Raw genomic sequence first — 23,564 nt, 5'->3', positions numbered from 1 at the left:
TCTGAGTGAGCTGGGCTCACCCTGGAAAAGAGACAGCTGAGAGGGGACCTCATCCATGTCTGTCAGCATCTGCAGGAAGAGGTCAGGGAATGTACCAGGATCTGCTCCGTGAGGCCCAAAAATGGGACAAGAGGCAACAGGAGGAACAGATACCCAGGAAGCTCCACCTGAATGGGAGGAAGAACTTCCTTGTGCAGTGATTGAGCACTGGAGCAGATTGCCCAGAGAGGCTGTGGAGAATCCCTCACCGGTGATATCCCAGAACCATCTGGACACAATCCTGTGCCACGTGCTCTGGGATGGCCCTGCTGGAGCTGGGAGGTGGCACCAGATGACCACTGTGGGCCCTTCCAGCCTGACCCATTCCATGATTCCATGAAACAAGAAGGGGTGGAAGAAAGTGAATGGTACTCACAAGTTCATTGTAAGTAGGGTCAGAGCCTCTTGGAGCTGTTCTTGTTTTCCTTCGACTGACCTCATAAGGATCTGGCAGAAGATAAAATTCAGCGTGTGCACTTGGGGCAGAGCCATCTGGGAGGTGCTGGAAAACAAGAAGGTCATAAATATGAGTGTCCATGTTCTAGCAAAGAAAACAAATAAAAAGTACCAAATGAAATCTGTGTTTTTAGCAGACATAAAAACATGTTGCATTTTCAGTATTCTCTGGGCTAAACTGGAGTGCCAGTGGAATAACAAGCATTAGTAGAATTCAGCTTAAAATGGAATCAGGAAAATAAAAATTAAATAACACAGAGACAAGGTAAAATTATCTGTCTTTAATATTTTCATTCTGATGGAAAAAATCCTTAAGCCTCAATCTACTCTAACTCATCTTAATCTGATACAAAGTCTGGCCTTTCCACTTTCCAGAGCAAGGCATAGGAACTGGATTTTAGATGGTAAGCTCCTACTGATTTTAACCCCCAAGTATCTGTGCTGATATTGGGGAGACCGATGGTTTCTAAGGGTGTTTTGTAAAACATATTGCTATAGAAGAGCCAGGAGCATTTCCTGCAGCAATATGGGCAGAACAGGATTCTTACAGCAGCCTTTCTGATCTCGCCCATCACACAGCTGCAATCTCTAATTTTCCAGTTCAGGTTACTGAATGATATTCCAGATATTCCATCTTATACGGCAGCAACTCGAGATCAGAGACAATCTATTAACCAGGCTCAGTCATCAACACCAGCCAGTGCTGGTGGGTGGAGAATTTTCTGATAACTTCTGAGGAGCTGTAAAGTCATTCCTAAAGCAGATTACAATTACTCAGGAAACACATTCTATTACTTGAGGCTTCAAAAGAACACACAAGAAACATAAAAATTAAAAACTACGGAGCAGGCACGTGTCACTTAATGCTTGGCTTATAATTAAATACAAACCCTTGTGTTGGTTACACAGTATACAGTCAGAAAGCACAAAATGGAGTGTATCAAAATATCAATAATTTTGATCATATAATCAGCATTTTAGACAGGAAGTTTGCCTGTCAGCAGCCAAGCAATGCAGTGACATGATGCAAATGAGAATACAGGCAAAAAGAAGAGAACTTAAAACATTTGGAGCCAATGAACCCAAAGGATTATACAGGCACTTGCATTTCTATCTCCTGTTGTAGTTTTACACCTGGCTCAGGATGAAGAAATTTCTCAGATTTTGATTATTCACAGTATGTGTCTGGAAATGTGGGGCTTTCTACAGCATTACCAACATCATATCCCTGGGATAGAAGAAACTGCTGTCTCCTAGCAATAAATAATTTCTCTGTTGGGAAGGAAAACAGTGCTTGTGTGTGTGAACAACCAGTTCTTGCACAACAAACCTCTGGTTTTTGTTATCTGAAGTGATCCTTCAAGGCAAATGATGTGGTCTACTGCAAAGCTGATTCTTGCTACCATTAACATCATACAGCATCAAAGGATGCCCCACTCAAACCATTACATATTGTCAGCACTATGGGAGTGATTAATATTGCTATTGCTAAGTTCCCCAAAGCACATCTGATTTAAAATTCCCATGGGATTTAGATAGATGGGATTCAATAGCCAACATAAGAGAGCCATTAAAGGGCAATGGAACTAAAGGGTATTTTCCAATGTGGCCACATTGTTAATGCAGGATTTATAATTTACACTGTCCACTTGAAAACCCACCTCTGTTGATTTAGGACTGTACTAAAACTTCAATTGAGGATTACAAGTAACAGTAAACAGAGCATCTCTTAAAAATCAGGAGGGAGAATGAAATGCAGCCCTAAGTCCCAGTCCAAGGAACCAGGATCCTAAGTGCAATCTAGATCTCCACTTCTCAATGAATAGGTAAACATCCCTGTAACTTGAAGGTCAACTGATTTTAGTTGTTTCAGACAAAGGAAGGAACCAGGCTGAGGTGACAGGCTCCAAAGGTAATGTAGTTTAACAGGACATGGGTGTCCAGAAGTGGATGTGATTAACTGAAAAGGAGTCAGGTAAAACTGTCACTGTGCTTTTGAACTGCTCTTTCTCATGTTACCTTGCCTTCAGCCAACTAACCTTCCTCTGTCAGCTGATTCCTCCCAAAATTTAAGGGAGGCACTTTGCAGCAGTGTTTTGGCTGTATGAGATGGACTGAAAACTACTTCCTCACTATCTCTTTGAATGTATTTAAATCTGTGTTCAAAGAGGTGAGTGGGAGGAGAGGGTCAAGAGAGAAAATTAAAAAAGAGAACATTTTAGAGATTCAGACGGGAAAACTCGACGGGGGAGCTGTTGCTCTGGATTATTTCAGAACTAAAATAAAGCCCCTTTTCATGAATAGTAGCAATCAGCAGTCAGACTGTTAGAGGTAACTTGATGTGCAGCCACCTGAATTCCAAGTAGACATTGTAGTTCTGATTATTGTTTCTTTTCTCCCCCACTTTAGAGGTGACATTTCCCTCCTTCCTCCTCCCTTGCTGAGGAAAGGCAAACAGGCTGCTCCAAATCCCACTATTGTCCCAGTTTTCCATCTGCAGAGGCACTGTTATGCCACCAAACAATCAAAAAAGCTCATATGATGAGTTTATGTCGGTTTCTCTTTTGATTGGCACAAGAGCTGAATTTCTCTTCTTGTGAAGAGCCTGTTTAACCGTAGGATTTCTTGAGGCAAGACTTGCAATGGAAAGAGTTGTACTTTGCTAGACACTTCCTAGCAGGAACAAGGAGTGATAGTGGCAATTTGACTGTAATAGTGCAAAAACAGGGCTTGGATTAACGTGGCAAAAAATCTCTTTTAAAATCATGAGTAGGTGGAATTTGAAGTAAACTGTTTTATTAAGACAACAGACATAGCAGGCAAAAAACCCCCAAGTTTTGGGCAAACTAATCCTCTCCTAGGGTTTCTGAGTTATAAATAAAGGAGAATGGAGAATAAAGGAAAAATGGAGGAAACATCAGAAATATTTTTCTTACTAAGGATTATGACTTCTGTCATATTACAGTATCACATTTAGTGATCACTTCTAACTCAGTCTGCCCTGGCTTATTTATAAATTTAGGTTAACATGAGGAATACCTGACCAAAACCACAGAATCCCAGATGGGGTCAGGCTGGAAGGGCCCACAGCGGTCATCTGGCCCCACTTCCCTGCTCCAGCAGGGTCATCCCAGAGCATATGGCACAGCATTGCATCCAGATGGTTCTGGAACATCTCCAGTGAGGGATTCTCCACACCCTCTCTGGGCAATCTGTTCCAGACTCTGGTCACCCACACAGGAAAGAAATTCTTCCTCATATTCAGGTGGAACTTCTCTCTTTGCAGCAAAGAGTACCTGCTCTGATAGTTCATGACAGAAACAGAGTAAGATTTCTAGCAGACTCATAAGTAGTTCTGAAATCCAGCAAATTCCCTCTTATTAAAAGTTTTTAAAAAATCAATTATTTTTGTCCATAGTCCAGGGCAGATGGAAAATCAAAGGGTACCTTGGGAAAGTAATTTTGCACTTTACAAAACCTTTATGGCTTGAATGGACTTGTGATCAAGGTAACAGAAAAATCCTAAAGTTTTAAAATGAATTCTATTTGTGTTTAATTCTGAAGTAATTTCATTAACCCAAAAATAAAGGCTTTTACTTCCTTAAGGAGAAGTTATTCCCAATTTAAATTACTGTCTTAAAACTTTCATTGTGTTAGTTTGCAAATAAATCCAAGCTATAAAAATCTGCAAGACTGTAAAGGTGTAACACCAAGCTCCCACCAAAAATGCCATAGGTTCTCTTGATATGCTTAGGGACAAAACTCCCACAAAACTGATGATTTTGATCTGCCAATAAAAAAACCTGAATTTAGAAGTTGGCTCAAATTGAATTTAGAAACTGACTGTATTTTCTTTCTTCAACAGCCAGGTGATGATTGAACTGTCTTCTCAGAGAATGACCAGCCTACTTGACCTTGATAATGACAGATGTTTTTTAAGGAACTCAGTTACAATTGCCTGTATTTATGTGAAAAAACGAATTTACTTTGGAAACATTATTTTCTTCTAAAGTCAGGCAGAAGGTGCTGAAAATCTTTAAGAATGAGGGAGAATGAGGGAGAGAAAATAATACTCTGGATTTGCTTCTTTTCATATGTCTAATTCAATACTGAAAACCTAAAATACAGAGCCTGCATCTGTTATGACTGTTCCATTTTCCACTCCAGTTTTATTTTCCAAAACCAAAAAATGTTGATATTTGCTTACAGAAATCCACACAGATAGGTTACATCCTATATAACTTAATTTTAAAAATAGTAGCTGTGGCTGGGATATAATGGATGAAATTCAATTAATTTTTCCACAAGAAATATTTTATCCTAATGACTTTTCTCCCATGATCATTACTAATGATCCTCAGCTCTCCTAACATAAGCATTCTTTGTTAGCATTACTATAGGCATAACTACTGAAAAATTTGCCACATATTCAACTATTAAGTGATTTAGCACCCAATATGAATATTGAGCCATACTCACATGATTTTTAAAATATGCATTTTAAGGATTATTTATTGTAAAACTTTTTAAAACTCACGTCTTCCTAAGCAACGTAAAATTTTCTTTTTAGGAGACTTTTGCCTCAAATTTAAACCATGTCATCAGTTTCTGTTAGTGTTAGACATGCAGATCACCTTTTGTCCTAGAGATTGATGGCTCCTGAACATTTGATAGTTCCAGCTGCTGTTCTCTTTTTCCCATTTTTCATTTTCAACAATTTTGACAGTAAAAACAAATGATCAACTTGTATTAACCAATGACATCTTTCCTCCTCTATAAATAACTACTTTTCTTCCCTGAAAAATTAATTTCCTTGACATTTTTAAATCTCAGTTTCTCTCTTCCTTTTCTTCAATGGAAAAAGAAATAATATATATCTATATAAAGATAGATATATATATATGGATATATATATCCAGACATTAGAAAGACTCCCATTTCAGCTCCTGTCCTCAAATAAAAATAATTCACTTTGTTCAGTAGTTCTCTTAGTCTTCCTATCCTTTACCATCCTTATGTTCTTCTCTTACATACACTGCTGTAAGACTTTATTTACATAGCGAAGAAAGGACTACAAAATATTTCTTAATTTTTAATATCAAGATATTCATACACCTTTTGAAAGCAAATCAATATAGTAAGTGGTTAGGAAAAAACCTTCAACAAGACAAAATATCTATATATTATATACAGACATTAGTTGGATTTGATTATTATCCAATAAAGGAGGATTAGGAAAAAAAATCCACAGAAGAAATCATCCTTGCACTGCAGCAACCTCTGTAAATTACTGGCTGCCTCTAGACTAAATTAAAACCAGTAAGGAACGTGGAAGAACCATCACTGCTGCTGCTTTTCACTTCCTCTGAGTCCCTGTGTAACTGAGCAGAGGAAGGCTAAACCCTGTCTGTCAAAGCTGCAGCTTAATTAGCAAATATAGCCTCTGCCTCAGGAAAAAGAGAACATCCTCTGGGCTACTTCTAAGCTTGCAGAGCTGAGAAATTAGTATTACAAAGCAAGAGGCTCCTTCAAAAGCAGGATATATAAACTTTAGGAAAAATGGGTGGTTATGGTTGCTTCCCAAATACTAATGTGGTACCAAGACCCTTCCTTCTTCTTCCTTTGAGCATATACCAAGGCATGAACACCTCTCTTCTACCCTGCTACTTTCATTTTCCTCTTGCAGAATAGACCCAAATTGCTTCGAAGAAAATTAAAAATAAAATCCCAATCGCAGTAATTCAATAATAATTACAAAAGAAGATAACCCACTCTGTCACTACGGTACACCCTGCACTGTCTGCTATCGGCAAGACAAAACTGGAAGGCAACTGGCCAAAAGTGATTGCAGAAATATGGCATTTTTCTTCCCCCAAACAACTGCCTTTTTTACCTAAAATTTGAAAATATTTAACTGCTTCTCTTCAGCAGCAGTTTCTTTTTTTGTTACATTTCCTGATCCAATTTTTTTTGGGTTATCTGGGTATGTGCATGAAGACAGAAGACACACTGACAGAGATCACTGCCATGGAGGTCAGTGGCAAGGCAACCAAAGAAGAAATTGCATTTATCTCAACTTAATGCAGGACAATAGAAATATTTTGCTGTCAGGGAAATTCTGGAGAGCATTTTTTTGAGCAGGCATTTTCTACCTTTCAGAAATCTGGCAGCGTCTGTGGAGCGAGCCTCCAGATGGCTTTGTCATTTACCATGCTAAAAATGTAAAGATGCTCTATGCACGTTATTGATGTGAATATCCAAATATAGCTTATGTCCAATACCTTCAGCATCCTCATCAACCTGCCTGTAGCAGAGTGGCCAGGACTGGAGCAGCCTGGCTGGAACAGCTGCTTATGCAGCATTCCTGAGGGGGAACAATTGTGCTGGCAAAAATAGGGTTAGAGCTGTCCTGAGACACAAAATTTCTAAAAAGTCAACCAACAATTTCCAAGGGGTCCTGGCTGTCAAATGGGGAAAAAGTAGCCCTGTCAAGGGGGAAACCAGCAAGAGGTTCACTCTGTCATATTGGGGACATCTCCTGGCTTGGCTTGGTTGAATTGCCCCCACATTGGTGCCTGGCCCCAGCTGGTTTGTGCTGATCCTGCTGCTTTGTATCATCACCAGTGACAAAATGTGTGTATGGAACCAGAAACTGGAGGGAAAATGGTCCATTCTGGGGTGACCACTGGAGGTTAGGCAAGATAATTCATGGTGTTCAAAACAGCCGTGGTCAGGCAGGTGATCCATCACAATGAGATGGAAATGTGATTCCAGCGCATCTCAGTTTCAAACTGAGCCCAAGGCACAGAGATACTGGGATTTTCAAAATGAGCAGGAATTATTTGTTAAATATTTTAAAAAAACAAATTTTTGGTTTTGTTTTTTTAATTTTTTTAAAGGAGATGGTTCTGGAAAATGGACTGGATCCCAAAAGACCCAGAGTTTTATAAGAATTATGCAAAATGCTTCTCATCTGCTTCAGTCATTTATAGAGGACAGCCCATCTACCTCTGCTTAAATGAATTATATAAAATGAAAGCTGGCCTAGGATACCCAGAAGCTCACATGGGTTTCTCTCCCTTTATTCAAGCCTTTATTTCTATGGTGCTCTGAAACCAGAAAGTTGAAGAAATGCACTGAAATGTATCTCTGATGACCCATTTAAAAAGAATAATTTATTGTCCTGATGATCCACAAAGAGATAAGGAGAGACACAACCCCAACTTGATATAATGTCAATAAAATATAAATATAAATATAAATATAAATATAAATATATATATATAAAAATATAAATATATATATATTATATATATAAATATATATATATATATATATATATATATATAAAATAATAGAATGGAATGGAATGGGGAAGAGTCTGTACATCCACAGGATCTTCACTGATGCCTGGGACTCCATCACTGTGTGCTCCACGTGGCACCATGAGGGCATAAAAAAGTTACCAAGGCTGAAAAAAAGAATATAAAACAGAAGTGGGAATGTATGGAATAAACGTACAACTCCCAGTGAAAGAGCTGAGTGAGAATCACATAGATTTTTTTTTTTCCTGAAAGAAAAGGCAATGTGTTTGCATTGCTATCTTTGAGACAATTAACTCCACTGGTTTGGGTTTTTTTCTAATAGGTGAGAGAAATCAAGAATCAAGGCTCAGTCATGCTCTATTATCCTGTGGATCAGCAATGTTGGTGCAGGGTGAAGAATGCAGAGAGTAGATTTCATAAAGAAGTCTTAGAAGCTTTTATTTCAGAATCACCACCAAGCCCATAAGGAAACTAAATTCCACTGCTTTCAGCCTTGTATTACTGCTGTGCTTGGAACATGTTACTTTCAGATGAACATTTAGTCACAAAGTCTATGACACTGGCTGAGATAAGAATGATCTTGTTTTGACCCTTAGAAACATAGATCCCAGAATTTCTTCTTTTGAATAAAACACAAAGGAGAACAAATACTTTAGACAAATCCCCGTTTCACTTTCTTTTTGAAATCACTCAGGATTAAGAGCACTGCTGCCTGTTAGAGGGCATGAAAATAAATTAGCCTTTGAGAAAAGAAACACAAGCAGAGGCTGTTGTTCTGTTTCTATCTCTCTGCCACATACAAATTCTTTTCTCTCCTTGCCTGGGCCCAGATAGTAAGTGAATATAAAAATGTGTAAAGAAACAGTGAGATTGTGATCTGTGTCTTCATTCTGCACTATTTTTCTTCTCAATTTCTTAATTAGTTACTAAAGTCTGTATGTGCCTATCTTTAATTTCTCCAACTGTACAATCTCTCTGCACTTTTCCTTCAATTATTCTACAGCATGCCATCTCCCTGTGTAAGAAAGCATTTCATTATATGAGGCTTGCAATTTCTGCTCCTTAATTAGCTCTCATTACTTCTACTTACGCTCTTGCTCAATGTTCTAAATAATTCCTCTTGAACCTTCCTGTCTTCTCCCTTAAATATTTGCACAATTGACTCGTGTCCTTGTTAGTCTGTCCTTAACTAAGTTTTAGTAACAATAAATCACTCCTGAAGAATCAATCACTCCCCAGCAACCCTACTGAGAACTGTTCTTTGAACTTGTATTCTAGTTAAGAAAACATCCTGAGAGAAATAGTTTATTATCAAAGCCTTATAAAGATGAACTACTTCATTTCTGCCCCATGACACCAGGATCTGGCCTTTCTCATTGGCATCTCTTGTAGCAACCTCATGTCTCACCATGGGCTTGTTTTATCTTCCCATTTCTCTGGGATATAGATCTCTCCCTCCCTGAGGAAATATTTTTCATTTGTCTAAGCCGGTCGTAGGGTTCTGGAAATTATTTTTATTCTCTTGATCTTGCTCTGTCTGCACTATTATTTTTAATGTTTTCTTCATTTGCAACCAGTGGCAAATCTAATTTTTGTTCACCTTCATCTCCCAGATCACTCCTATCATTAAACAGAACTCACTGTTTGTTGTCTTGTCTTTTTTTTTTTTTTTCTTATTCAACACATATCAACTATGTAGGGAATTACTTATTTAAAAATGAGCAGTTAGAATTTAGAGCTGAGGCAGTACTGTGACTGTGACAGATTAAAGTGTTTAACAAGAAATAATAACAGAACTTTCTGTACAACATATTTGTCAAACACCTTTCAAAACAAATATGTTTGAATCCAACAGTAATCCCTGTGCCACAAGAACAGACCTCATCTCTTTCCAATTTAAACTACTGCTGAGTTGTAGTACCCTTTGTTTAGAGGTGTTCAGCTAATTTTGAGTCTCAAGGAGAACATAGCTTATCAGAGCTAATTTCCTTTCACTTCAAAAGAATTTTCTATGAATATAAAATTAAATACAAATGCTTTATAAGCTATAGTTAGTATGAGAGCTTTTTTCCTATGGCTTTTTGTTTTGTTTTCCTGTGCCAGACTAAGGAGAACTTCACCTGAATGTTACCTCCCCTCTGTCAGCCAAGCTGCTGATTTAATTCTGTTACTGATACTCTCTGGATAACTTTGTTCAGCTCAAAGTGATATTTTTCCCACTTGTTTTCCATCCCTGCCTTGCCTACCTGTGCACCTCCATTCCCATCCCTGTTGGCTGCAGTAAGGAAAGCAGTACACATTCATAATATTCTGAAAGGATAATGTGGCTTTTTATTTCACTGGCAGGCACTGCGTTGTTGGCAGGTATTCTATATTTTCCATTTAAATCTATATCAGGATAATCATAAAGTGTAAAAGTTAGGGAGCCCATGAGAGGAACGATGGGAACCAGCTAAGACTGAACAACGATCTCCAACCCTTTCCCAGCTCAAGCTGAAAGAAATGCCAGAAAAGGCAGCAGAGAATCCACCTGTACTGTAGGTGGGAACATCCCTATAGCCCTGTGCTGCAGGCTTAGACTTCATCCCTTTGGATTGGGGAAAGACTGGCTTCCACCTTTCGTCCCAGCACATTTAAACCATCGCATCTCACAAACATTTTTGAAAGCAATTTGTACTCTCACGGCATAGGACACGAAATGGAAAGAGGCTGGATGTCTGTGTAAGCCTAAAGCTGATTACTCATTTGTCACCCACATATCAGCTATCCCAGAATCATTAATCACCAGGAGTGGTACATGACAGCTTCAGAGCTTTTATAAAAGGAAAGCTGGAAGTACTTTTGCACAGAACTGTAGGAGTTTCTTTTTCTTGCAGCAAATTTTCCCCCTGTAAAATTGGTTCTGAATTCATCGCCCACGCACGCTTTCCTGAATTCTAGTAATATTTTACATTTACTGGCATGACGTTCAGGATAACTTGGCTTTGTTTCTCCTCCCCTCTACCCCTGAGGAGTTACTCTGTCCACAAGAAGTAATGGGCAAAAATGTTTATCAGTGAGGATTGAAAGTTTAGCTGCTTATCTAGGAAAACAGGGCATGCCTGAAGTCATGGCAATGAAGTCAGTGGCAAAAACAGGCTTCCTCCTGAGCCAATGCTGAGCCACTGTTCCCTTTTCTTCTCCGTGAAGCAGGCAAGGAAATATGCTAGAAACCTCTCTCTGGATGTCAGCAATGGCTGTTTCTCTTGTCTCTGGTATTTTTTGAGGAGTGAGCAAGCCCAGCAGTAGGAAGCCTGGCTGTTTCTGCCTGTGAGGAGCTAAACCAGCCCATAGCCAGCCCTGTGTGAGACCTGGTGGGCTCTGGATAGCTCCCACTCTCTGTGTTGGTTAATGAAGGTGAACAGAACTGGACTTGTTCAAGTTCAAAACCTACATGTATTTCAGTGTTCAGAAATTCATCTCCACATCTGCACAAGCCTACATTTTTACAGTAGAGCAGCATTCCCCCTGTGTTCTGTTCCTGCCTACTGCTGCTTTTCTGGGTATTGTGCTGCCACAGTCGGACTATTCTTGTTCTAAGCTAACAAATTCTTTCAGAGGCAAAAAAAAACCTCCTCTGGGGCTCCTTTATATTCCTCCTAAGACTATTCAGTGCACTTTGCCAGGTACTGTGCTATTGTCTTTAAAAAATAAACCTGCCCTGTCTCACCCCTCCACCTGCCACATCCTCCATGACTCCAGAGGCAAAATCTCCAGGCCTCCAGGGTTTTCACCCCTACACAAATGTTTCCTTCTAGCCCAGCCTCACTTTATTAAGGCAATATTGACCGTAAACCCTATGCATAAAGTGCCCAGTGTTGCACTGTTTGTATTTGAGAGGAGCGAGCAGTGCCCCAATAAGCTGACTTCAAGTTATGTAATACACGCTTGGAAAATTGCATTTTATTGGCATCATGGCTTTTCTATATTTGAAAATGGAATTTAAAGTTATTTTCCTCAGCAATCGTGGTGATGCCATTCAAATCATAAGCAGAAGCAGTGAGCCATCTGACTTACAGAATCTCAGGATTCAAATGAACCTATGAATTGCTGAGGGAAATCTTGAGACTGAAACATTTTTAGTATCTTCTAAATATCTGTTTAACAGAACTTGTCTTCATTGTGCACCCACAGCCTTAAACTGTAGGCAAACATTACCAACCAGTCTTAACATCTCTGTGTTCAAACAGTTTCCTTGGCTGCAAGTATTGCCTTAGTGAAAAAATACAGCTTTTACTTTGCAGAGGGTTAGATCAGATTAATGGTCCTTTCCAGTCACAAAATCCATAGGGCTGTTCTCCGTTGTTTGTCTTTGCAGAAATTTTGGTAGAGTTTCCCTCAGTCAGGACTGGCTTTTTTCACACATGACTGAAATGTTGCAGCAGTGAGGGAGAGGACACTCTGAAGCTGATCCAGGGGTGAGAGTTGTGCATCAGCAGCAAATCTGGCACGTGTGGATGTGACGGATCCAAAGGTTTTTTCTCTAGGACACCCCACGTGAATGGGCAAATTCCCTTCAGGGAATTCCCTCTACAAGGGACGTGGATCTCCCAACAGAGTCAGCAGAAGAGCCAAAGCCTTGGGTGTAAATACAAGGGCTTAGTTTACTGCGGTTGCAAGCCTGCGCTGTGGGCTCGTCATTTGACCGCTTGCTCTGACCGGTGTCTGGATCAGTGCCGGAAGTTGACTGACTCGAGGTTTCCAGGCTGCGGTGCCTTTTTGTTGGGCTTCGCCCTCTCCCTTTTCCAGGGACGGGTTTGTCCCCTCCCTTTCTCCGCCTTCCTTCCAGCGGGCTCTTTTCCTTACTAGAGACACTCTAGAGCATGCTCTCCGGTTGGACCGTGAGCTCTCCTCCCCTTCACTCTCGGCGCTGTCCGCCCGCCTCCCCTTAGACTCCCGATCGCGTATGTCCGCGTGTGTTAGGCACCCTTCGCTCCGCCCCTTGCTCGTGTCCCCGGCGCCATTTCGCGGCGCATATGGCGGGGGCCTTTCCCCGACATCTCCAGGGCCCGCGGTGTCGGGTCCGCCCCGTGGCTCCGTGGCATCGGTACGCCCCGGCGGCAAAGTGTGTTCCGCGGCCAAACCTGCATTAGGACCGGGCAGGCGGGACGGCGACTTGGGTCGGCCGTCATCATTAGATGGCTCGTTAAAATCGGTGGGGTAATCAATACACGTGGTCTGAGTGGCAGCTCCTACCCCCACCCGTGGTGTAACCCTTAAACAGCTTTGAGCTGCCTTGCAAACTTTCTGCTCGTGAAGCGCTTTTCTCAGCGCTTGCGTAACTCTCACCCAGCTTTTAAGGCACTTGCTGGACTTAATGCGCAAGACGTCATTTGTGAGCGCCTCGGAACACCTATCCCAGCAATCTGGGAGAATAATATCTACGGGATCATCGGTAACACGATTCTAACAATCTGACAACCACGCATTCAAAATTCCTTGATTTTTTGCAGTCTATACCGCTCTGCTTATGCAGCTGCGAATCTACCTTGCTGATCGACTGCATCTCGGCGGTACGGGAGCGTCCTCCCCGCTGGAGTCGGTCCTGCCGCTCCAGCCGTCACTCAGCGTCCGGCGAGACTCCTGAACTCCGGCCGCTCGAACCCGCGTGTATCGGGGAGCGGTCCCGGGTTTCGGCAGCACTTGTCGCCTCGGGGTGAGGCGTAGCGACCCGGTTCGTGGGTGACACGACGGCTGAACTTACAGGCCTGTCGGGCAAATCACGCGCTAACACCAATCTGGTGGACGGTGAAAAAGCCGTTATTTCCGGTGAGCTAGGTTTTTATAGCACCGAGATATGATGACGTAATCACCGTAGTATTATGGGTTATAGAACATTGTAGAAGGAGGGGCCCTATCTTCGCGTACAACGCGAGATCTTCCGATCGGCTTTCCCTGTCTATCCACAGCACCCTTTCCATAATGAAGTGAACTGAACCCTGGATTTTATGTTTGCACTACACAGCTATCTATGCTGTAATTTACTTTCATTTAATTAAATGACCAGAACTTCCTAAGAACACAGTTAGGAACCTACACATTTACAAAGATGGAAACAAGGAGAAACAAAGACTAATTCCAACACCTGCAAATTGTGTGCATCTCCACACCACCTACTTGAAATCTCAATGATATCATCAGCATGGCAATCACTTTGATATGCCCCTCTCACCAATTAGAACTTTATCAGAAGTTTATCAAAGTCACTTAGATTTAGAAAGCTCAACACAAAAAATAAAGAGGGTCTTATGCTACATCCTGAAGGTAAAGTTTGTATAAATTGGGCCTGTCAGCAGAGGCTGATCTCACCTGTCAAAGTGACACACAGGACACAGAAAACAAGCCTCAGGACAGAGAAGTATTGAATGTTACAGACCAGAATGGAGATGCTTGAATTGCAAATGAGAAGCCAGAGTGGCCAGCAGAAAACAGTCAGAGCTATGTAAGCCTCATGTGCTTCATCCCACTAATTAAACCATCAGCCTCATTTTATTTCTGGCTGGTGCCCACATAAGCCCCTCAATCTGGCCCCATTTAGGAAAAGGATTGTAATCCAGTTTGGGATGGAGGTGGAATAGAGTATGCACTGAGAACCCACAATAGCTCATAACTGCTCTAATCCCCAGGCTAGACAAGTAAAGGCTCTCTTGCCACAGATATTGCTGGAGACGTGAGCCATGGGAATTCGAGAGCACATCTAGGCAGGGAATTCATTATGGAGCAGCTGACACGCTCCTGCACCGAGAGATCACACTTCACACACAGCCCCAGCTCCATCTCTGAAGTCACCCTCAGCAGCCAATTCCACCTGCAGGAATTCTGTGCTGCAGGAGCACTGCCAACTTCCCCTCCCGTAGCCTGGCTCCAGGAGCACTCAACATTTACCTCTCAGCCTCCTGACAGTGTTACAAAGCTGAGCATCACACCTCCAAATGACATTGCTCCTTAAAATTCACCACTGCTCCCTCTGCTGAGCTCTTCCCTCTTCATAGACAGGCTGGACTAGAAAGCAATGTCTGGATAATCAACCCAGAGCTCCAGGCTGAGGTGCTGCAAAAAGTCATGCTGCTGCACCATGCCTTATGTCTGACTGCTATCAAAATGTGTCTGCTGAGAGGGCCAAAACAGTATCAAAATTGGTTTTCTTGGAAAAGGCCATTACCAGCCATTAAGGAAACCCAGTTTCTGTATCTGTCTCACACCTGTAACCATACTGAGTGAGCTCAAAGGGAAAAACCAATTGTTAAATCATGACAGAGCAGCACTATCACTACTTTGAGTTGAAATTAGTTCTCCCAGAAAGGCTGTTTGAAGATTAATGTTTTCACAGTACTCTGCAAATGCAAGGACTTACAGGTTACACATTCTGATAAAAATACTCACAAGGTTCCTCATGTGTTTCAGCATTATTGTCAGACGGCTGTTCTCATAGGATATGACCAATTGTACTCCAGGATTGTGACCAGCTGACTGAGGACCTAAAAAAGGCCAGACAGCTTGATTTTTTTTAGTTAACAACTTAGAGGAAGCAAATCTGTAAAATATTGAAATACATGTTAGCTAACATATTAAAACCTGCTCCATGCTTAAATCAGGGATGAAATTAAAAAACACAGATAAGGAGTGTGATGGAAGAAAGTGGTCTGACATGCAGTGCTCATTTTCCTTCCTGTTTGTTAACTGCCAGTGAGATTTTCTGTTTACTAATTGCCATCAGTCTGAAATTCAGTGGCAAATTAATGCTTGAGTGACAAATAATTGAGGTGTTTTTTTTTTGGCAGTCACTGATGACACTATTCACTATTGTTGCAGTTCTGTCTGGTCAAAAACACTGGATTTTATTTTTTTTTTCCTCCAGTTTCCAAGAGAAAGGGAAAAATAACAAAGGGAAAAAAGAGCAAGTTTCCTGACCAGCTCCAAAACAAGTTAGAGAAACAACATCACATATAAATTCCCTCTTCCTCTTTCTCTACTTTATGTATTCCAAGTTGGTTTTCATGCAACCCATTGCTTTCATAGATTTTTCTACTAAGATGCACTTTAGGAGTCTGATACAATTCCCACTGAAAAAAAGCTATTTTTCATTTTCCAAGCAAGAAGAATCAGTCTCATAACGTGGAAGAAATGACTAAGCAAATCCTGCTCCATCTTTCTGCTGGAGGCACTGAGGCAGCTGTCTTCAGTGCCAGAAAGGTGTGTCCTTGAAGCTGGTAATGTGGTTTACCTGCCCTGCAGAGACAGCAGGGAATCACAGCAGGGAAAAGATGCCTTTTACCACTGTAAATCAGGTAATGGTGAGCAAAACCTCTCCTCAATATCCATCTGACCTCCTTATTTTGTGGTGTTTCACCTGAGCAGGGGATGAGGAGCTGGGCTTGAGCCATTTTGCACCACCTGGTCAGCGAGGACAGCCCAGACACTGCCCGTGTGAAGTTGCCTGGTTTTATTCAGGCAAATAGGGCTACATTTAACTAGACCAAAGCTGTATTACAACCACAATTTACCCAAAAAAGTAAGAACTCAATCCTGCAAGGCTTACAACACAACAAGGATGTCTCATGAGCTGGGCTCTGCTCTCCCTGCTCCCTGTTAAAACAGAGACCTGAGACAGAGAAGTGCTGCTCTCCATCCTGCACCTTGGGATCTGTCACTGACACAGCAGCCCTGAACCTGCTGCAGGGTGACATAACAACACAAGACAAGACAATAGAGTGGTAATTAATTCTTTAAATAGAAACACATCTTCTGAGAAGCAGAGGCAGTGGGAAAGGATGATGAGAACGTAAGAAGAGCCACCACGCGCCAGGGTCATGCACTGCCACAGGAGGCTTTTCAGGGAGTACCAGGACTGTTCCCCTGGGTAGCAGGAGGGTTCCCGCCTGTCCCTTTCATCCTCAGCTGGCACCTGGGCACTCCCTGTCCTGCTCTTGTCCTCTCCTCCCCACATGTGCCCCAGAGCTCTTACAGCCAGGGCGGTGGCAGCAAGAAATGCAACTCCCTCTGCTCAGCCTTTGCTCTGTGGCTCAGCACAGGAGGCAGCATGAGGCTGTTCTAATGAATAAGCCACACTGGGTGTATTTTTCTGAAGAAACCAAATGTGTAACCTCTGGAGCGAACAGAGACTAAAATAACTGCTCAGCAGACACAATGACAGTGGTGTCATGTACTACTGACAGCCAGAGAGCCGCTGTAATTGCCATTTATCCTGAGGAAGGGAACTCGAATGAATTAGAAATAACACAGTGTGTACATGCAGCTGCCATAATATAATTTTTCCAGGCAGCCTGGATACCAGCACTGCTGAGTTTATGATGCTTGGAATGGAATTTCAGAATATGAATCCATCTCCAATGCCTCCCCTGTAGAGAGTACAAAAATACATTTTTAATCACATCCTAACTAGAGAAGGGCCCGAGACATTCTTGAAGAATTGAAATTTGTGTTCTGAAAAAAAGGTGTTCTGAACTCCTTACTGCAGTGGAAAACTTGAATTTTTGTTTTTGTTGTGTATATAAATATGCATATATTATACATGTCAATCCTTCATTAAATTTTAAAATACAGGGAACTGAAAAAAAAAATAAAAGAGAGGGATTCACAAGCAGCTATAAGAATGTGAATGGTTTTCAAAGCATTAGAGAGAACAGGAGGCAATTTCAGGAATAAAAATAATGAAAGTTGGCATATTCCCTATGCAACAAAAAATCACTTACAGACAAAAAAGGGAGCAGTTGCAACTAAGTCTCAAAGACATTCAGAGCCATAAAAATGTATAAATAAAAGTTCAGTGAAGTTTTCCATGGAGTTGTACACCTTTAGTTTCTTCTCATAACCTTTATTCTTTCTCAAATTTCCAAGTTCCAAAAATAAAAAAAAAATAAATAAAATAAATAAAATAAAATAAAATAAAATGAAATAAAATAAATCAAAGCCCATCCTGGAGAATGTAGAGGGAAAATTGGCAAAGCCTGTTTTGTAATTACCTTCTTCAAATTAATTTCATAGCATTGCTAAAAATGAGTAGGCATTTTCAGTGACATCAGAACATTTATTCTGCTGAAATTTCATCCTTCTGAGCAGCTTTTGTTACAAATTCTGGTTTCATAGATCCCCTCTTTTCTAGAGAAAGGAAATTGAAAGAAAATGAGAAGTTCATAAAGGTAGGCTGATAGACTGATACTACAATATTAAATGCTTTTTATTATTGCACTCTTTGCTACAGTTTTTCTATATAGAAACAGCATTTTAAAGTTGACAGAATTTAATTCTACAGAACAAAACAATGTATTGCAAAATCATGTCTCATAAGGGATTGATCTGGTGGAATAAATCTTGAAACTGAAAGTCATTTAACTGTTCCATCTTTTTCATCATTCTTTGTTGTTCCTTATTATTTGTTCATGCTCAATATTTGTGAAAAAGTGATTTTTTTCCAATCCAGAATTTCTAGTGTTATATCTGTTTCTGTGAGCACTTACATCTATGGCCAAAATTTCTTCTATTTTCTGGTACTGCAGATATAAAGACATAAACTACACGCCCAATAAGCCATCTTCACTATAGCAGCCCTGGATTGTATAACATTTTTAATAAAATTACTCCTACTTTCAATAAAGAAATAATCACTTTTTCAACCAAATTTCATGTAAAGACAGCTACTTGTTCATTGAATGGTCTCCAGCAGGAAATAGGCACTAAAGGGTTGGATTGGTGTTGGATGGATCTCAGTAGCAGCTGTGGGGTGAAAAGAGAATGACCCAAAGGTAATGCAGCTCTCTTTGAAGAACGGAGGGAGCACAGAAAATGCTCTCTGTGCTCCATCTTTCTCTCTATTCAACTGCATTGGTTTCTCTGGGATATTTATTATCATATCCAGATACATAGAGAAAGGAACCTCCCAAATCAGAGGGCAGTAAGTATGCAAAATCTTCATTTGTCATCACAAGAGTAATCTGAAGATGCCCATTTTTGCACAGTTTTTTCTCCTTGAAACCATATCAATGCATAGTTCTTTATGACATTTTAAAACCAAGACAATGAGAGCAATCATGGTCAGTCAGCAGTGAATCTATAAAGCCACAAATGAGTATTTACAAAAGGGTGTGTTTGACCCATGTGGCACTGCAATTCCCACCAGCTATGATAAACAACAGCAAAATCTTATGCTTACAATGAAAACATCTAATATGTGCAAGAATAATGCTTGAATGTTTACACCTTTTGTTTTTAAAGTGTAGTATTTACAGTAGTTCTTGCAATTAAACTTTGTTTCTGTTGAAACTCTAATTAAAAGTTATGTTTACAGAAAACAGCAAGGATGGTAGGCATTTGTAATAATCTGTGATAAATGTTAGGAAATAATCACTATCATAGTTTGAAAGTAAACCAAAATCACATGCATTCCTTTGACCTTTGTAATAAATACTGGGAGAGGGGAATGGCATTTCTTTATTCTATAATGCTGCAACACCCAGCCTACATCCCTGGTCAGTCCTGAAATATCTTCTGCACTAGCTATAAGAAATTTATTCCTCCAGTGTCCTGATCTTTTCTTTGTTCATGTATCTATATAAGGGATTCAGAGATATATGCACAAGCAAAGCCTGAAGGCTGAATTTACAAGGTTTCAGTAGCAATGAAAAAAAAAATCTAGATATAATGTCCCAATGTCTTTGCTGATCTTCCTTACTAGATTCCTTATAATCAATGCTTCATTTGGTGTGAAATTACAAAAATGAATATAATTTTGGTTAAAACTGCGAAGGAAAGTAAGAATTTGCTTGCTATCTCAGCTGGAGCACTCTGCTGCCTTTGACATTTTGACTATTCCTGGTAAAGTACTTAAAAAGTACATGAAGAAAGTGAAAAAAAAAAACCCAAACAAATTATTTCCAGTCACTGCAGACCTGAATTATTTTTAAAGTGGTGATTGACTGATGGAAGACTCTGTACTCTCCTGAGTGATCCAGAAATAAATCAATTAAATAACTCCATTTTGTCTTTTTTCCCCCATTTTTTATTTAGGCCATCGTATCAAAGCTGGTATTTCAGTAAGCATTGAGGCACTTCAGCATAAAATCTGTGGCAAACTGCCTTTGGTCTGTCACATTTCGAGTCTCACTCAGGCTTGCTGACAGCTACACGGAAGCTGGCAACTTCGAAGCAGTTTGCCTGGGGAAGAATTCCTGTAAAACGAGTGGGAAATGGAGTCAGGGTGTAAGTCCAGCCTGATTTCCAAGGGCTGTCCCAGTGATTTGAAGGCTGATACTGGTGTGCCTCAAAGCAGGACATGGACAGCTGCTCTTGCCCAGGCTGGTTTTGAGGACAGAGAAGTTCCCAGCAGGAAAGTGGGAGCTTGGGTGGCCTCCCAGCACTTTGGGGTGGCATCCCACAACTCTCAACATCCACCATCACCCTGTGCCGTGAAGCCAGCTGGTTCCCCAAGGCCCAAAGAAGGGATTTCCCCCCAGGTCTCTGCAGTGGGTTGGTAGCACAGTGCTCCTGGTTATCTGGGGGAAGATGTTGTGCTGGCAGCCTCTGCCTCACCAGCTTGTCACCTCGGACCGGGACAGAGAGACCTCGGCCAAGCTGGCCAAGCTCCCCTGGAGGACATTGGCACGGCTGGCTGCAAAAGGCCTGCTCTGCCCCACACAGCTCCTGCCAGCACACGTGCTGTGGGTGTGGGATATCCTAAGGGTGGGAGACGGGCAGGGCCTGGAGACGCTTTGTGCTGGAAGGAAAAGGCACAGGATGGTGGCAGGGTGGTGGAGCAATGGGTGGGAGACAGGGGCAGGGCCTGGGGACGCTTTGTGCTGGAAGGAAAAGGCACAGGATGGTGGCAGGGTGGTGGAGCAATGGGTGGGAGACAGGGGCAGGGCCTGGGGACACTTTGTGCTGGAAGGAAAAGGCACAGGATGGTGGCAGGGTGGTGGAGCGGGGGCAGGAAGGGGCCTGTGCTGGGCGCCTGCAGTTTGTGACATCACCAGAGCAACACTGGAGCGACACTGGAAGGATGGGGGAGTGAACATTCCATGCCATTCTGTCAGGTCACAGTGGCATGAGGAGCCCACTGTGAGCCCAAGTGAGATCTCGGCTATGCCACTGCAGTGAGGGGCCTGGAGCAGGCGGTGCACAGCCACCATGGATGAGAACAGATATCCTTTTCTTCTTCTACCTTCTCCTCTTCCTCTGCTCTCCCTGCCCTGTGACAGCTGCCATTGGGATGCCCCTGACATGGCCCTTTCCCCTCAGGCCTGGGCACACAGGGGATGCCCTGGAGGGCCTGGGGCAGCCAGTCCTGTCAGCCAGGGCCGGTTGATAATGTTTGGGTGGGCACAATGCTGGGAGCACTCGTTCCCTGGTGTTTCTTGGCACTCCCCACCATTCCCTGAGCCTGCTGAATCCCCTCGGCTTCCCCACGTTTCCCTCCTCTCACTGCAGCCCTTTTTGCACCCTGACCACCCCTTGATCACACCCTCCCTTCGGCCCTTCTGTCACTGCTCTCTGGGACTTTGAGGACAGAGCAGAAATCTCTTCCTGCACACCTTGGGGCCTGCTGCATTCTCAGAGGGCAGAATGCAAGGATGTTCTAGAGTATGAAGAAAGGGAAGCACAATCTTCTTAGGTTTAATGAAATTAAACTTTTCCCCCTCATCCCCTCCATTAAAAGGCAATTTAATTGGCCAGAATCTTCCTTAACCTGACGTCTCATACGTGGTTTTGGAATACAATTCAGAATGATTTCATGAATGGGAATGTTGATTTAGAGGGCTGCAGGAGGCTGCTTGAAAAAATGCAAATAAAATTTGATGAAGACCATTTAAAACATATTTTCAAGGTAAGGTGTATGTACATTAAGCAATGAATGGTTTAGAAGTTCAGTTACACACATCATATGTTTGCTGATTTTTTTCAAGTTAATTTTTTGGGAAATGTATTTCAAGCTAGTGTGGTGTGCAAAATCAGCAAAGAATTTTCCTCCTCCAGGTCTTTCATGTCTGTGTAAAATAGATAACCCAGGGTTTGAATTTGAATCATGAGCCTTTAGATTGGAAGGTATCTCTAAGATCACTGAGTCCAACCATTAATACATTGAAAAGTCCACCTCTGCAACTTGTCCCTAAGCACCACATCTGCAAGCATTTAAGTACTTTCAAGGAATGGTGACGCAGACACTTCCCTGGACAGCCTGTTCCAATGCTTGACAACACTTTCAGTGAAGAAATTTTTCCTAATAGCCTGGCACAACTTGAGTCCACTCCTGCTTGTCCTACTGCTTGTTACTCGGAGAGACTGACACCCACATAACTCTGTCTTTTCTCCACAACAAATTAGTGTAAGATGGAAAATATGTTGGTTTGGATTCCCAGGGTTTTTTTTGTAACATGTCTGCGCTTGAGAAAAGTTAAAGCATTCTGGTTTCATCCTATTCAGCTTCTCTGGTCAAGCTAATGAGCCCAGACATGTCTGTCTGATTCTGGACAGAGCCATGAGAGCAATCTTCTCAAAATCCTCTTTCCAGGAGGACAATTGGGATTTCTCTGAGCTGTCCAGGCTTTAGATCCAGCACACATTCATTCCTTTCTCCACTATACCTCTCCTGTAATATTTAAGAGGTGTGCCTGAATGGATGGGAATCGCTCTCTAACTCCCTGGGAATGGATTTGGCCTTGAGAGGTGGCAGTTTTAAAGATATTTCTGTGAAGATGACATGATACAGCTAGAAGCTGGACTTAAGTTCATTTAGTGTAGGCAAGCAAACTACTGCCAAGCAGATCTTGTCTCAGTGAGCAAATACTAACAAATGAGTACTGGATACATATTTTCTTCATGTAATGACTCAAAATATCTAAGATTTTCCCTTTACATCATTTCCCCCCCAAAAAACCCCATCTGTCTGGTAATGCTTTTTCCCTAAGGGAATGAAAACAAGTGTGTATATATATATAAATATATATATATATTTATATAAATACATGTATATTTACTTACTTTCACCTTTATAGATATGATTCTTTGGAGAATGTTGCAACCAGCTGGCAAATTTTGTCCTGATTTGGCAGAGACAATTAACTATGGCAAGTCAGAAAGGTCATAAGAAGGAAGGCACTAAGCTTTCCTCACCCTGTCTTCCTCTCTCATTGTTTGCCTTCTCAAACCAAGGTAGAACCAGCAGCATGAGCTCAACCCTGGCTGAAGAGGCTTCCTGTGGTTTTTTGAACTTTCACTGCATGGAGAAAGTTTCAAAGCTAGAGGATCTCTTGAGAACTTAAAGATATTTCTCGTTGTTTCCTCTATCTTCCCCCTACTTTGGTTTCTGGCAGGAATGTGAGAGATGGTCAGCTGTGGGAAGAGAAAAGGAGATTTGAGGGAAGTGACCTGCAAAGAAGAAGTCTGATCTAGTTGTATTTAACAACATATTATACCCAATAGCCTGATCTAGTTATTTATAGCAGTACTGTTAGGTGCCCTATGCTATTTGAGAAAGATTTACAGGGGTTCAGTAGTTTGGGGGGTTCAAATATTTCATCAGCGAAACAATATGTAAAAATCCAAAGCATTCTGGATGTTACTGACATCTTTGTAATTAACTGCACATCAGCAGTTAATCTAATGGTTCTACATAGCAAAATACATTTTATAGAAAGCTAATTTTAAGGAATAATCAGCTTTTTTCTTCTCTGTTCTCTTTGAGCTTATTTTACT

The 23,564-nt window shown here is 41.5% G+C and overlaps 1 protein-coding gene across 1 annotated transcript in view; it reads left to right on the top strand.

Annotated features, from left to right (window-relative positions):
- The first annotated feature begins 20,378 nt into the window (after positions 1–20,378).
- Positions 20,379–23,564, top strand: part of LOC131586076 (1-phosphatidylinositol 4,5-bisphosphate phosphodiesterase zeta-1-like) — a 48,355-nt gene continuing 45,169 nt past the window's right edge. Inside the window, exons 1-2 of the mRNA XM_058852813.1 lie at positions 20,379–20,533; positions 21,546–21,696. Of these exons, the coding sequence (XP_058708796.1) occupies positions 20,379–20,533; positions 21,546–21,696 (306 nt within the window). The remainder of the gene's footprint in view (positions 20,534–21,545; positions 21,697–23,564) is intronic.

This window comes from Poecile atricapillus, chromosome 18, assembly GCF_030490865.1.
Source record: "Poecile atricapillus isolate bPoeAtr1 chromosome 18, bPoeAtr1.hap1, whole genome shotgun sequence".
NCBI lineage: Eukaryota > Metazoa > Chordata > Aves > Passeriformes > Paridae > Poecile > Poecile atricapillus.
Note: the sequence above shows the minus strand (reverse complement) of the source record. Positions and strands in the feature narration are given on the sequence as shown.